This window comes from Coffea eugenioides, chromosome 4, assembly GCF_003713205.1.
Source record: "Coffea eugenioides isolate CCC68of chromosome 4, Ceug_1.0, whole genome shotgun sequence".
In the NCBI taxonomy this organism is placed as follows: Eukaryota; Viridiplantae; Streptophyta; class Magnoliopsida; order Gentianales; family Rubiaceae; genus Coffea; species Coffea eugenioides.
Window position 1 is genome coordinate 6,609,495 of NC_040038.1, and position 16,023 is coordinate 6,625,517.

Sequence of the window (16,023 nt, forward strand, 5' to 3'; positions counted from 1 at the left end):
ATCCGTCCCTCCTGCTTTATATATAGCAAGATACTTCTTTGGATAGCTTTAAGCCACGCTAAGGTTATACAGTCTCCTTCAATCTCTAAGCTAAATCAAGATAAACAAACACACTCAAAAGTGAAGAATTGTTATACAAGACAAGAGTGATGAACTTACTTTGGACCATAAACAGCACTGGCGTCTGTAAAATAAACAGGGCCATCCCTAGCCTTAGTTTAATTTCTTTACACTTGGGTGTTGACATTCCTTCGTTAAAAAAATAGGTTTTCTACAAATCTCCTCATTCAAGTCGAACCCAATTAAGTCCAACTTTCCAATATTATGCCCTATCAAATTTCACAGTTGATGCCCATTGTTTCTGCGCGCGCGCGCAGATTTTGGACTTGCTCTCACAATGCTGTAAATTAGTGATTTGCAGAATAAAATTCTTGTCTTCTCACGAATTTAATTTGTACTTTCATGGATGTTATTCTCAATTTCAATCTTGCAGCACATAAAATTGGCACGCATAATCTGTCATTATGGCGTGGAATGAAGCCAGAAAATTTCATTCATGGGGTGAAAATGAAAATTTTGTAAAATTGTTCCTGAAAGATACACTTCGTTTAACATGTCATACAAGGTGGATATGTTTCATCTCCCTTGTTGGTGGCCGGCCTCCCCAATGTTACATATTGGACAAGTTATTTCTATTCATTCAGGATGGTTGATTTATAACGAGTAAAATTCCAAAAAGCCAATGTGCTCAAGATCATAATTATCATATTAGATGATAGTAATGTGAAAAATGAGTTTTATTTCAAAGCTTTTATCTCATCATTAAGAATGAAACATACACAAAGGTAGCAACGCATATGATTTGTATTCAGAGCTGATGCATTGCCTTATTCATGTAACAACATCAAGCTTAAAACATTATTGCAAGTCAATTTAAGACGTTTCATCATTTACATAGCTACGAAAGCAATCCCAAAAGCAAGAATTCGGCCATCTGCGAATCTCTGAGTTCCAACTAACTTATTACAGTTTGTGTATTTTTCTAAGCTAAAACAAGGATAGTATATCAATTGCGTGGAGGTAATTTCAGAAAGCTAAAGCGACTGCCTTTTATTAGCACAAGCTTAATCTTTCAAAGATCAGCATATAAGTATATTATTCCGTAGCAAATCTTAGCATTTGCTACTGAGTCTAGACAACCAAACTAGACTTGTTTTAAAAGGGCATCCGTGCTTCAACCATATTTGATACAAATTGATCTTAGTAGAAGTTAAATTTCAGACATATTTGATATCGTACTGACCCACAAAAGGAAAATTCCGACCTCCAACATATATTTTGTTATTATATTCTATAACAATTGTAATACGGCTATTGTACTCTTTGCTGAGATCAACCATGGCTAGAATTTCTCCTGAAGGGCTAAATTTCACACCTTGGGGTGCAACGGTGGAGTCATTTTTCGGAACATTCACTGCAACCCAGTAGTTTCCTTCTTGGTTCCTCTTAATCTTGTTTGGGCCTCCTGGAAATGTCAAGAAAATTTCAGAAGTTCCAGCTTTTTCTCCTTTAAGCCAATACCTTAGAATTCTCTTTGCAATGAACTCTGAAACGAGGAGGAATGAGGCATCACTGTCGGTGGCCAACCCTACAGCTCCGGCTAGCTGTGAGAGTAGCACGGTTACTTTTTTGTTCTTGATCGGATCATGCAAATGCAATCAATCGCCTGAGTCCATGCAAAAACAGCCACGCCATAAATTGTACTAGAAGTTTTATGCAAGAGTGATGAACTTACTTTGGACCATAAACAGCACTGGCATCTGTAAAATAGACAGGTCCATCACTAGTCTTAGTTACGGCAATGAGAAAGCGGTAAGGCACTCCATCCTTAGTCGGGACAAGAGTAGTAGCCAGCCCTCCAAATGCTCCTACACGGGTAAGGCCGACGAATGGATCACAACAATAGAGTTGACCGGTGAAATAATCGAAATCCAGTCCCAGAGGCAGCCCGCAGGTCGGAGACTTGTCGAGGCTAGTCGTCCCATCACAAAATGCCCGAGTCCTAAACACAAAGTGTAGGTTGAAAATATGGTGCCGGTAGTTTACAAAACCTACATGAAGTATGAACCTTTATTCTGTTTTGTCTGGTCATATTTGCTAGCTCACAATTAATTATAAGTAGTCTTATAGTAGTGGTATTCGCCACACTCTATGAGTTTATTTTCAGTTGAGTATTTTAACTGATTATAAATTTTGATTTTGGATTATCAATTTTTGTAATGTTCTCGGTCGCCTTTATATTTTAATTATACATTTTTTTAATGATTAAAAAATTAAAATTTATAATCACCCAAAAAGTAGTTTTTGCTAATTCTAATTGTTAGACTTCTCTAATAATCAGATTTTTGTAAAATCTAAACTAATTGAGTACAAAAAATAAAGAATAAAAGCCATTTCACCGGAGCACCAAGAATAATGACACGAGCATATGACCATCATAGATTGGTGCAATTGAGATATGACAATTATGAAATACACTTTGTGCTCCTAAGAATAAATTAGAAATTACCTATTTGGTGAAGTGTAGGCAAAGTCTACGAAAGACTTAGTAAGCCTTATATACTTAAGAATTCGGCCGTCGGAGACGCCAGTGTAAGGACCTTCCCCTAGTAAATTGAAAGCCAAGGACTCCGGAGAGGTCGCAGTGGAGGGTAGAGGAAGCTTTTCAAATGATGTGAGAGTGATACTTTGGGTGGGTGATGTGATGGCAATATTAGTGGCAGTCGAGAATATCGAATCAGGGAAAGTAGAAAGTAGCAAAAAAATAAACAAAGCCATAGTGTAGCGTTTGTACATTTAGTTTGCAGAAATTTGTGGACAAGGCGTTCAGGGAAGACAACTATGTGAAGGAAGAATTTATAGGCAATGAGTGATTCCTTTAGATATTCTACTCAAATGAATCAGTTTGGTTAGCCCAGTTTGCCCGGAGTCACTTTTAATATATTCTTCACTGCCAAGATCAAGAATTCGTATTCTATCCTAACTTTGACAGATGACTAGATTTGTTGTTAGAATTGTCAATAGTGTCAGGTCAGTCTGAACTCGACTTGTTCGGCTCGAGAAAAAGCTTGATGAGCCCGATCATTTAGTTAGCAGGTTTGAAGTTGGGCCTAAAAATTAGCCTCGAATTAAATATGAGCCGAGCTCGAGTTTCATTGGACTCAAATTCGATATAGGTCCGGCCCTTTAATTACCTCTTATTTATATATAATGATATATATAATATTTATATTTTGATATTATTTATAATTATATACCCAAATATATTATTACTAAATACTAAATATATACAAATTACAAACACACAAAAATACATCTAAAAACTTCTCTACTAGCTTTCTTGAGAGCTACTATTGGTAATGCATAACTGAAATTCTAACTTCTCTTTTTGGTTGAGTAAATTTTTGTACTTGCATAATATTGGTTGTTTTCTTTTTTGTCTAGAATTTCTAGCAGAAACACAAATCACCAAGCATGTTTGGATTCAAATCACAAGGCTATAAAGAAATTCCAACCTCTAAAGATATATTGGCTTATGACTGCATGTTTTATTACCATTTTTATTACCATTTTTCATGTACTTTAAACGAATTAAACATACATATTGTTGAAAATTTCTTGATTTATGTACTTTTTAAGAACTATTACTTATTCATAATTAGTTTTAATATTGTGGTCCTGTGAATATTAAATTAGTTTTATAACTTCATAGTTATAGTAATTATATTAAGAAAAGTGAGAAATAACAAGTGAGTTTCGGCTAAACCCGAATAAAGGTCAAAACTTGAATATTTTGTGAGTTGAGTATGATTTTCATATTTTTTAATCCAAAACTCAAAAATGTCACAAATTAAATGAGATGAGCCTGAACTTATGAAAATCCGACTTATATGACCCGATTAACAGGCCTATTTGTCATTGTATATGTGGGTTGTTATTCCCATCCTTTGCTCTTGTGATTTTCGGTTGTAATCATGTTTTTTTATGAGAAAATTTTACAAAAAAAAATTCTATCTCCCTCTTCCTCTCCCTCGAAGTCAGAGGATCATAATTCATAACGGATGATGGTCCCTATTTCCCTAATATCTTTTTGTTGACCCGTTGCATATGCTGATTGCCCGTTTCTCTATTGATTAAATTCCTCGAGTTTCAAGGTGGCCGTTGATGGCTATGCCATTGTTTTTAATTTTATTCTACACCTCGATTGATAATGGACGTGAAAGCAGCAGATTTGTCGTGGGCTATCGGTATGGGGTGCACTAATGGCGAGCAGCTGTAATGCAAGGAAATAAGTTTCCTACTAAGGGTCCGTTTGGTTGGATTGAAAATATTTTCCATCGAAGTCATTTTCCTGGAAAATCACTTCCTACCCCATAATTTTCCAATGTTTGGTTATTAAGTGAAAATCTGATGAAGAGGACGAGAAGAAGAGTACTAATGAGAACAATGCTGAAGATGAAGAAAATGTTAGTCCTGGATCTGATACTGTTCGTCTTGCGTCTGTATTTTTTCCCTCACTTCTACTATTTAAATGGCTTATTTATTTCTTTGCATTTCAGGATAAGGTTGGCTTATGGTACAACAATCCAGGGACTGGAACTTCAGGGAGTCAAGGTTTGGGTGTGGTGTAGGGAAGTACTTGAAAGCAAGGAATTCGCAGGTTGAGTCTACTACTGCTGTTGACAGCAGTCTACCCGTTGTTTCTGTGACAAAGAAAAGAAAAGTAGGTGTCTCAACAGGAGAATATAAAGATATTTCTTCGTGGTAAGAGTTGCAATAAATACTAACCTCCCTAGACAACTGAATTTGCTTGATGGGTTTAGCCAACGTTGATATAGTTTAGCTGCAAGAAGGATAATGGATGACTTGAACCCTGTAAATGCAGAAAGTCTGTATTTTATGGTGTATAAATGATGCAATTGAGAGAATTTGTACAGAATCTGTAGTAGCAAAGTTTATAAAGACCTTGGTACTTGAGGCGTTTATTTTAGTTTGATGTTCCCAGTTTTGATGGGTTTTTAGGAACTTTTGGGTGGAGTCCTGATAATGTATTTCTTGCTTCCCATTTCTAGTAGCTGAGGTTGATTTAATTGGATGGGAAGTATAAATGGGGGATCTGTGGAAACAGTTGTGTGTTTAGTAGCCTGGACCTGAAGTATTTTGAAAAATGTAGCGGCGGTCTGGCCATCATGGAGCTGGAAGCATCATAAAGCACACAGCGGAAAATAACTTCACAATGATAGATAAGGAAGTTATTTTCCGCCCATGGGTGTAACTTATTTTCTGTCAGAAATTATTTTCCTAAATGAATTAACAACCAAACAACGGAAAATATGGAAAATGTTTTTCGGAAAACCTTCTCCACCCAAACAAACAGACCCTAAATTCAAATTAATTTCATTCTTGTTGTCATGAAACATATTCCTGGTTTGGTCCAATTGGAGCTCCTAATTTAAAGTTTTGCTAAATTTGGAAAGGTACGGATGGAGCCCTAAGCTAATAAATTGTTAATTAGGCTAAAAATTACTAAAATGCTAGTAGTATATATTAATTACTAAATTAATAAATTACTAAATTATTAATTAGCCCTCAATTACATCTTGCGGGGAGGCTTCAATCAATAGGAGCTTTGTCAAGAAGTGTTGGATTCTCTTGAGTGTCTAAGATTGTTGCATCAGTTAAATCCAATTAATTTTGTTTCGTAGCCTGAATGTATCTGAATAGAGTCTAATAAAATTTTGTACAGTAAACTTCAGAAATTTAGAATTTCCAGGCTCTTTTCCATAACTAGATCTAAATTCTCTTTGCTTTTCAACACCCTCCTCAAGCTGGATATCTTACTCTTAATTCAAATTATTACAGAGAATGATAGGTGTGATTCTGGCCTCATAAGTATGACATGAGGACCTTAAGAACCCAATTAAAACCCTCCCATTTCCCGCTTTTCATGTAGAGTTTAGAGTCACACTTAAAGCTGAAAAAAAAAAGATTGACATGAATGCAACTTTGAAATCGCAATTAAGATATAGTGCAGCATTGTAATTTAGTGAACTGCAGATTAAAATTCTTGTGCTTTCATGGATGTTATTCTGACCTCATAAAGAATACAAGTCATTTGATTCTTTTGTTGGCATTCTCTCCAAACAGCACGAATGAGCCTGTTGGGAACGAGAGTCCATCCAACAATACCTTCACCTCTTTTGTAAAGGGATTAATCTTCCAGTTGAATCAATAGTAAAATTCCCTTGGTCAGCTTTTCTGCACAATATGGCTGCCATGTCTGTCACAAGCTTTTCAATTCTACGGCATGGCAAAAAAAAGAAATGGAATATGGAAAGACAGTATGCGGGTGTATAATTACTTGTAAAACTGGCGAATAGGTTGATTATCCTTGTAGTTCTTAACCATTTTTAAGAAAATTCATTTTTGTCTCTGAAATTTCAAAATCCTGCCCATTTAGTTTTTCGTTTACTTCAATTTCGTCCAGATGTTTGTGGGTTCTGGAAATATGGAAGATGAATTGTGGACAATAAATAAGAGGTTGACTTACCAAAATTTTTTGCATTTGATAGACTATTTCAGAAAATATAAGAAATATAAATTACTAATTGGGAATATGCTTTCCCAATTTTAATGCTTCACATATAGAATATCTTGATTTTTTTTTTTATTCAAGTTTTTCCCAACTTCTTTAACAAAATAGTAACGAACAACAGGTGAAGGCTACGGAAGAACCGAGACTTGATTAGACAAAATTATGCCTTTTTTCATTGTTTAATGTTCCTACGGTAATTGAAATTCAGAGTTTAAGGGGTTAAAATTCTGAAGCAGAAGTTACCAGAATATGCTTTTCTCCCACAGACAACTCGAACTCAATTTTGTCAAATTCCTTATTTGGCACTGCTAAGCTAAGAATTCTTGCATCAATATTTTATCATTTAACTTATAGCATTCATGAAACGCACCTTAAATCCCGTGAAGAAAATTAAATCGGACACCTTGCGGACCAACAACATAAAAACCCAAGAACGTATCCACCATGTAGAGAAATCCAGTTATAGAGTCGAAGCTAAATTCTAAGATTCTTCCACAGTGTGGCCCTAGATTGATATCCATCACATCATCACAGAATTGCTTGTCCCTGGATCAAACAAAACGTTGAGAATCAACATATATACGTAGAAAAAAATTTCACTTTATTACATAAATTAATGTTCCTATATTGATTGTGTATAAATTAGTCAATTCAGATACATGCCACTTCAACTTCAATTTGAATTTGAATTTTAAGTTTTGTAAGTATTGATTGCACCGATGATTACTAGTGTATATACTGTCAGTGAAATAGAACTAGCCATATTTTTGGATTATGATTTGATGATGGAAATTGATGATGCTGGAGGATGGGGTGGGTAGCAAAGCCGTTACATAATGGATGTGAAAATGATATAGTTTAGGACCCTAATATAATTCACATGAAGAGTCTGTTTGTTTCGGGTGAAAATATTTTCCAGGAAAATATGTTCTTAATTTCCCGTGTTTGGTTGCACAAAAGTTACTGAAAATATTTTACTGTGTAAAAGATTTTCACTCATCCTAGTTGTTTTCTTTCAAACTTATTGAAGTTGTTTTCCTAAACGCACGCGTCTCGTCTGATTAAGGTGTCTGTCAAACTTTCGAAGCTTGTAGTATGCTAAAAAAAAAAAGCCTCACCCTACTCACCATATTCTAGTGATTAATTATGTATAATAGGAACATTATTTTCTAGAGAAGCTTTCAGCCATGAGAGTGCAAGATATATGTCACAATAAGCATTGCGTGTGATTGATATTTGACAATGAATAGCCAGCAATTTGTTTATTGCTTAAGAAGAAATTTTTTATTCATATATACATTTTTCTAAGATTTTTTTAAAGTTAAACAATGAGATAAATTTTTTTATTTTTCATGGGAAGAAGTATGTGGTTATAATGTGTAGAAAGTAAAGATAGAGGTAAAAGTGAAAATATTTCAAAGTTGGAAAATATTTCAAAAGTTAAACAAACACTAGAAAATGAAGTAAGAAAATATTGTAAATAGGCTAACCAAACACCTGAAAATGATGAAAGGGATTGTGCTAATAGCACGGCTACAAATATACGGCTATGGCTCTAGCCTCTTGACATCTAAAGCCTCCAATTAAGTTGATATTACAACACCCCACGCATTAATCGTTGAAATATTTCACAGAGGAGTGAAATAACAGTGGGGAAGGATACCGCTGCAAGACATGATGTAAGAAAAATTAGATCAAGCTTCGCTAGGATTTTAGTACTTTCAGGATAAGATTAGTCAATGATCAGATTAGATGTAATAGTTTTAGGAAGTAAATTATACGTAATAGGTTTAGAAAATAAAGCTGGATTGTATTTTGACACTAGAATTAAGATTTTAGTGCTTTCCGGATACCATTTGTTAATTGCCATCAAATTAGATGTTATCATTAGGTCTGATCTTAGGAAATTGACGAAAGGGTTCCTGGCAGCCCATGAAATCAATTCACTATAATAGTTCTCAATAATTTCAATACTTCTATTTTAGACAAACTTTATTCGTAAAATACTAATAATACAATGAGAAAAATTTCAACAATTACTTGATTTATGTGGAAACTTTTTTTATTTGAGACAAAACAAATGAATCAGTAACAAATTATAATGGATATATTATGTATTTAAATATATTAATCGGATCTGAGTCCAATACGGGGTCAAAACACTTAAATTTTTATCCAACCTGTTTAGGATGTAAATAGGTTGAATCCCAATAAATGGTTCCGTAGGGGATTCCATATTCAGAAAAAAAAAAAAAAAATCAGCAGGATTCGAGCCATATCTGGATCATAATTCATGACGGATAATGGTCCTCAATATCTTGTGTTGACCTATCTGATATGCTGATTGCCCATTTCTCCATTGATTAAATTCCGAGGCCTAAGATCCCTATGCCATTGCTATTCTCCATCGATGATCTTGTCAATTTTCTCAGCTATGAGCTATGTGAAGTTTGTTGTGTGGTGTTTGGTATGGGGTGGACTAATTGCGAGCAGCTGTAAATTGCGAGGAAATGCATGGTAAAAGTTATTCGAAATCAAAGAGCAGTTGACTATTGAAGTATTGATTACCCAATAAAAGTAAAAACAAAAACCTATTGACCAAATGTCGTTCCTTCGTACGGACCAAGAAAATATAATGACTTATGTATGAAAAGGCCAAGGACACAGTCGGAAACAACAGCAAGATTCAATAACCCAATCGTCAAGTAAGTATGCCTCATTCAGAAGCCAATGCAGAGAAGTTTCCAACATTTCCTTGCGGTAAACCTGGTGCTTTAGCAATTAGGACACCAGATTTGCCTCAAATTCTTGAACTTTCCAGCAAGATTCAATGTTTCAAGAACATTACCAATTGCGTCATTTTTAACTCCTCTGGGAATAAATAGCAAGTTGTGAGGGCTTTTCTGTATTGGTACTAGATAATTGATAGCAAGACTTCTGTCGTTATATTGGTACTAGATAGTAATTGATAGCAAGATTTCTGTGGTTTTTTTGTTGGGTTTTTCTTTAATGACGTTGAGGGTTGGGAAGTTATATATATGAAGGGAATGGAATAGCAATCTGATTTCTTTATAAGACGGGAAATCAAGACCATTAACAAACTTTTTTTAAAAAAAAAATTGTATGCGGGTAATGCAAAAAGTATTGAAGTATAATGACAACTCAATTAAGTTGATATTAAAAAGGCCAATTTTGGTAGGAAACAGATTAGGGATGGCAATGGGGGCGGGTGCCCGCCCCGTGGGGGGCTCTCGGGGCGGGGGCGGGGGGGAATTTTTCCCCCCGTTTAGAAACGGGGCGGGGGCGGAGGAGTATACCCCAGCCCTGCCACCCGCAAAAAAAAAAGTATATATATATAAATAAATATATATAATTATATATAATATGTAATTTAATTAGTTGTAAACTTATGATAATGATATTATTAGTTAGATGTATTATATAATATATATTAGTGTATGTAATATAATTGATATTATCAATTATACGAATAATTAGACATGTCTACTAATAGAATTGATTAATTAGTTATACTAAATTTACTAATACATTTATACTAAATTTCTAATTACACTTAATAGAATAACACTTTTTTCTCAAAAAAAACACAAACACAGTAATGAATTAGTGATTGTATTTGTACCAAAAGTGAAAACTTGACTATTTTAGTTGTATTTATTTCATCATGTTGGATTGTATTCAAATAACTTTTGTTTGATTGTTTTTATGAGTTTCAATTGTAAAATTACAATGAATAATAACTTGATGATGTGTTGATATTTTAGTACTTGATTATTTATTAAAATTTAACTATAGTAAAATTTTATTAACCCTGCGGGGGATGCGGGGCGGGGCGGCCCCCGCCCCATTGCCATCCCTAAAACAGATCATTCAACTTTTTTTGCTTTGTTCTAATTAATGAAATTTAGTTTGGTGTTTTAAAATCAAACAACACAGCTTATCGAAAAACTTATTCTTAAGAAAATCGTTGAGTTCAAGTTTAAGCAATTTGAGTTGTTTGATGAGCACGAGTTCTACCCTAATTTATGAAATTCAAAAGATCGTCAAGCTTTAATCAAACAATCAAGCTTAGTATGCATATACATATATACATATATTTAAGATTTGAGCTTGAGGTTAAGTTAGGCTTAACAAAATAGAGCTCAACTTTCAAGAGTTTGACGAGTTCGAGTTCAAATTCAAATTTTTTAACTCAACTCAAGTTCGAGTAATGGACTACTTGAATTCGACTCTACTCGATTACACCCTTAATAACTAGCCAATTTTGCAAAATCATGATAATTGTTCAAATCTTATTGATGTCTATCGTTATCATTTATCCAAAGGTGGCAGTGTACAAATTGTCAATGTATAGAATATTAATTTTTAAACTTTTATGCACGGGCAATATAGAGAATTTTTTACACTAACAAGTGTAGATGCATCATGTGTTTTACCTATGTAAAAAGTGAATTTTAAATTTAAAATTAAATTACGTAACATACATTTACACTCCCTCAATGCATAAAAAGATTACCTTTGGAATAAATTATATAAGCTTGAACAAATAGCTATTAGCCTTTTTAAGTGCCAAAAATCCAAAATTTAAAATAAAAACTGAAAAGACTGGGATTCACTGTGGTTAACGTGAAATTAAATAGACGACTTTGGGGTGTTAGTTTAGGACTGTTCTTTTATTGAACAAATAGCTATTAGCCTTTTAAATATTCTTTTTTGGGAATGTAATTAGTGCGGTAGGCTGGAGATAAAAGATGAAGGTCATAGTTTAAGAAAAAGTGTGTCGCGTCGCTTATCTTGTTTAATTCTTGTAACTCTTAATATATGTTTTCCCTATAAGTTAATAAAGTAAATGAAAGAAGAGCAAATGATCATTTATTAAACTATTTAAAATTCCTCATTTAGTCAGTAACCTCTTCTTTCGTCAAAATGGCTACTCAATTAATAAAAATATGTTAATGGACAAAAATATATAGGTTTTAATTAATTTGGTGATAAAAAGTGTACATTTTCTTTACTTAAGTTAAAAACAATGTTAAAGGAATTATTATTGCACCTATTATTCAGCAATGACTTTAATGAAGTGTATTTAAATTAATTGTATTGTGATTTTAGTTTCAACCCCTTCAATAAATCCAACCAAAACTAATTATTTACCTACTCATGCACTGTGCATCTCTTATATTATTCTCTCTTCTCAAAATTTTTAAGTAAATTTCAGATTTAAATTAGGAGAAAAGGCACAAATGCTCAAAAAAAAAAATTTTCCTTTCAAGCACCAACTATAAAATTAAGTGTAGTGGACCATATTGAATAGCAAAATTTATCGAGTTTGATAATGAAATAGAAACTCGAGAAACGGTAATGTAAATATGTAATGCACTCTGGCTTACAAAGCAAGACATGTCAAAATCTTGTAGATAACAGATCCGCAATATATGAAGATTATTTTGGAACAAAATCATGTGTATGTCATAACCTTTTTTTTTCATGTATGTCATACTATTTGTTAATGGTAGAAGTTTTATGAAAGTAAAGAGCAATTGACTATTGCCCAAATAGTGTTCTTCGTACAGAGTCTACAGACCAAGAAAAAATAAATACTTGTAAAAAGACGGCGAATTTAGTCGGAAAGACCAGTATATGTACAAAAAATAATAACTTCAAAAACAAATTTATCAGTAAACCTCATAAAAGTACAATAGAGGTCTCGAGTTCAAAACTTTTCACTTATGCTAAGAAAAGAAAAATGAACAATCGATCAACCCAATGTGAAAAGTTGATACCGGTTATTATTGAGAAGCAACTCCCTTATTATTAAACATAAAATCTAAGTCAACTAAACAAAGAAACATATCAATGTCTACTAGAATTTCCTGTATACTCCCACGTAGCCAACATATAGAGAACCTAAATATAGTGCCCCCTTGTGCTCATGAACTTCTGTAATCATTGACGAGTCAAAACCAGGGTTGAAGGTTATTGTTTCCAATATCTTGCCATATCCATTGATCCTTAGTCCTTGAAGTTTAATTCTTGGGGTTGGAACTTGCCTTTTTACCGTCATTGCTAACCAAAAATCTCCCACATTGTTCCTAACGATCTTAGCTGGCGATCCTGACACATTTAGCAAAACATGTGCTGTATTTGCTTTCGGACCCTTTAACCAATACTTCCAAACTCTTGATTTCAGATTTTCTGTGACAAGAAGATATGAGCGATCCTTGCTAATTGCCACCCCAGCTGGCCCTGCTAGTCTTCTCAGCAATACAGTAACTTTTTTTGTTCTTGGATTGTATTTTAATAGCCTTCCTGTTGAGTCTCCGCTAGCAATTATTTGCGGGATTTCACTGCAAACGACAAAATGTTATATGTCGACATTCAGGAATTAACGCTTTAAATAATACATCCAAGAGGATTGAAGAAAAATAAACTATAATGACAGTTATCTAGCCAACTTGATAGTGTAGCGGGCAGTTGCATCTGTGAAGTATACGATGCCAGTATTCTGATCAACATCTAGTCCATCAGGCAAGCCAAATGGCACTTTCTCTGCACCGGAGGCAAGTACTTTTCCAGCGCCTCCTTTAGGTCCAATCACAACAAGGCCTACACCATCATCTGCTACGTAAAGCTCACCAGTCTTGTAGTAAAACCCCAACCCTGATGGCCTTCCACAGGCTTTTGCCAAGGCGGTTGAATTAGTGCCATCACAAAATCGCGCAGACCTAAACCAAATTGGAGGGCATCCAAGATTACTAGTCGCGGTAATATATGCACGAAATAAAATATTAAATAGCTTGAAGATGTTTTTTTTTTTTTCTTTCCTCTTTTCAATCTGTTTTTGCTACCTATTTGGGATATGGTAATTCATGATATAATTATTTATGACTGAAAGTGCAAGCAGAAGGACTTGTTAGTTGTTACCTATCTGCTTTTGAGTATCCATACTCCACAAAACCAACTTTGGGTCCTTTATATTTGAAAATTCTCCCATCAGCAACGCCGGTATAAGGTCCTTGACCTGCTGAATCGAATGCAAAGCAGTCGGGACCAGGATCAGGTAGATGAAGCTTTTGGAGATGTCCAGCACAAAATACTGTGGGGAGGAAACAGAAAACAAACACATAAAAACTGAGAATAAACCCAACAACCCTTTTATTAGGAAACAATATTGCCATTGTTGCCATGTCTAGACGATAAACTTTTACATGGAAATAACGTAACTGAGTAGGGTATTTATAGGGACGAACTCGAGCCATGGCGGGGAGCTTTAAAATGATACAGGGATTAAATTATTAGGATAGTCATGTGGGCTCGTATGACCTCGTAATGTGATCTATGTTTATAATATGATATTTCATGAATCAAGTTCCAAATCCAATTTCGACCAAAGATTATTGCTAAGGATGAATGTGACAGTTGACAATCGACAATTGACTTAAACTGAATTTTTGAGCCCGACTAATGATAAGAAGGATAAATTAGTTGAATAGGAGAACTTAAGCTCGTAAATATAATTTTATGATTACAATTGTGTAAAATTAATTCTTTTATTGTGTAAAATTAATTCTAGTTTTATTAGAATTTTTTTTTTTTGGATTCTCAGTCTCCCTGTCGACTATTAGCTAGCTTGATACATGGTAGTAGGATGTTCATAAAAATTGTTAACCCTTGCGAATACATCCAAGCTCAAACTCTTGTAAGTTATGACACAAAGAGATTAAAAAGGTAATCGGTGAATTTATGTTCATCATGGAATGATTTAAATTGATGCTAACGTATTGCAAGACAAGATGCCACTCTTTTTAAATTTTTTTAGGACGACAACAAGCTACAGCTACAAAATGAACCAAAGTTTGATTGCCAGAGCTAAACGTAAGAAAGACATGTCAAAATATTTATTCATTTTCAGCAAACCTGAAATTTTATTTAAAGAATCATCAATGAAGTTTGTACAAAGGGAAATCCTCTGCTTTAAACTTTTAAGTGGCCTTCCTGACCACGTTAGTATTTTAGACAATTAATACTTCCAACATGAGAATTAGAAGACAAGTCAGTATATAAATGTATATTGATAATTAAGGTTTAATTAACTTGACTTTTATAAATAGATTTTTAGTCCCTCTGACCACTATTTTATCCATCACTCATACAAGTGATGCCACAAGAGATTAATTTACCAGAAAAAGGTATTCCCGCTTGATTGATGGACTGATTATCGAGCACTCTTATCATCATTTTTAATGAAGTACAATCAATGACTCAAAAGCACATCATCCTTCGTGTTATATTAGTTAATAGAACATACCCATGTGTTTCTATGTAGAATCGCATCTTTGATTTGAAATTTTATAATTGTAAATCTATAATGTCATAGTTTTTTTTTTTGCAAATAATGTCGTAGTTAATTTGCTCTTGACTTGCTTTCTCCATAAAGTTTAAATAAGGTATTAATTAGAAAGATTAGTTTTGCTATTCTGACAACGTATATACTAGTGCTAATGGATGCGTATTACATGTATAAAATCTGATATTTAAATTCATATTAAAATTACTTGCCAAGCATCTCAACCCGAAAGTATATACGCCATTAGTATAAGAAAGATCAATCCATATTACAATTCAATAAACATTTTTTGGACCTCACTTGAATCTAAAGTGTGCAAGAGTTTTATCTTCGTCGGCTGATCTAATTGTGGGTTGACCAATCGTACCTTTGCCTAGATTGGAGTAAACTCGCTGATAGCAAGTTTTCCCAAGTCATGATATATAAATGTTCAACCCTTATGCTGTCCATTCAATTAATGGCTACTAATTTTTGCATGTGCTGCCAGAATCACCCGAGCACGTAGCTAGAAATTTCTGGCCATTAAAATAGATTATAATTTTGAATATAAAAACGGAAACACTCAGGATGTTTGGTGATTTACGTAAAATTTTGTTTAACTATTGCTGGGTTGACGTTTAAGGTTTTAAATGTTTGAAATAACTCAATGGTGGTTCAAAAAATGAATAGCAGGGATGATGCTAAGAAATTCTTCTTTCATTGACTAGGGAAGTAGTGAAAGTGGGGAAAGAATTTTCCCCTTCTATTGATATCAATTGCCGTCAAAATGTATACTATAAAACTGGGCTAGGTTTCTTATCTCCCTTGAAGTTTCTAATGTCTTTCTCTGAAATTAAGGAACAAGAGCGGACGAGTCATTGCATGGGTTGTGCAAGTGGAAACGGTCGTGGCGGCATGGATCCCGATCGAATGGCATGTGGATGTGGACGAGACTTGGGATTCTTGACTTATTCAAATGTCTCGAAAGCCATTGTCTATTATATTTTTAGTAACCATTTGA

The 16,023-nt window shown here is 34.0% G+C and overlaps 2 protein-coding genes across 2 annotated transcripts; both read right to left on the reverse strand.

Annotated features, from left to right (window-relative positions):
• Window positions 1–1,277: 1,277 nt before the first annotated feature.
• LOC113768883 (protein STRICTOSIDINE SYNTHASE-LIKE 12-like) lies at window positions 1,278–2,838 on the reverse strand. The gene is made up of 3 exons (XM_027313391.1): window positions 2,570–2,838; window positions 1,810–2,062; window positions 1,278–1,664 (listed from the first exon to the last, which is right to left on the reverse strand). Exons 1-3 carry the CDS (start codon window positions 2,836–2,838, stop codon window positions 1,278–1,280), a joined length of 909 nt encoding a protein of 302 aa, XP_027169192.1.
• Window positions 2,839–12,539: 9,701 nt separating this feature from the next.
• On the reverse strand, window positions 12,540–13,863 carry LOC113768884 (protein STRICTOSIDINE SYNTHASE-LIKE 12-like). Its single transcript, XM_027313392.1, has 3 exons — window positions 13,601–13,863; window positions 13,132–13,401; window positions 12,540–13,023 (listed from the first exon to the last, which is right to left on the reverse strand). The coding sequence occupies exons 1-3, from the start codon at window positions 13,861–13,863 to the stop codon at window positions 12,540–12,542; spliced, it is 1,017 nt and encodes a 338-aa protein (XP_027169193.1).
• Between the last annotated feature and the right edge of the window lie 2,160 nt (window positions 13,864–16,023).

Bases quoted from the DNA above. Each gene is read 5' to 3' on its own strand.
- LOC113768883 (XM_027313391.1), bottom strand. From the start codon at position 2,838: ATGGCTTTGTTTATTTTTTTGCTACTTTCTACTTTCCCTGATTCGATA. The intron at 2,063-2,569 runs GTAATTTCTAAT...CTTTGTGTTTAG, and splicing joins GCCTACACTTCACCAAATAG to GACTCGGGCATTTTGTGATG. The intron at 1,665-1,809 runs GTTTATGGTCCA...CTACTCTCACAG, and splicing joins ATTTTACAGATGCCAGTGCT to CTAGCCGGAGCTGTAGGGTT.
- LOC113768884 (XM_027313392.1), bottom strand. From the start codon at position 13,863: ATGGCAACAATGGCAATATTGTTTCCTAATAAAAGGGTTGTTGGGTTT. The intron at 13,402-13,600 runs GTAACAACTAAC...AATTTGGTTTAG, and splicing joins GGATACTCAAAAGCAGATAG to GTCTGCGCGATTTTGTGATG. The intron at 13,024-13,131 runs GTTGGCTAGATA...TGTCGTTTGCAG, and splicing joins ACTGCCCGCTACACTATCAA to TGAAATCCCGCAAATAATTG.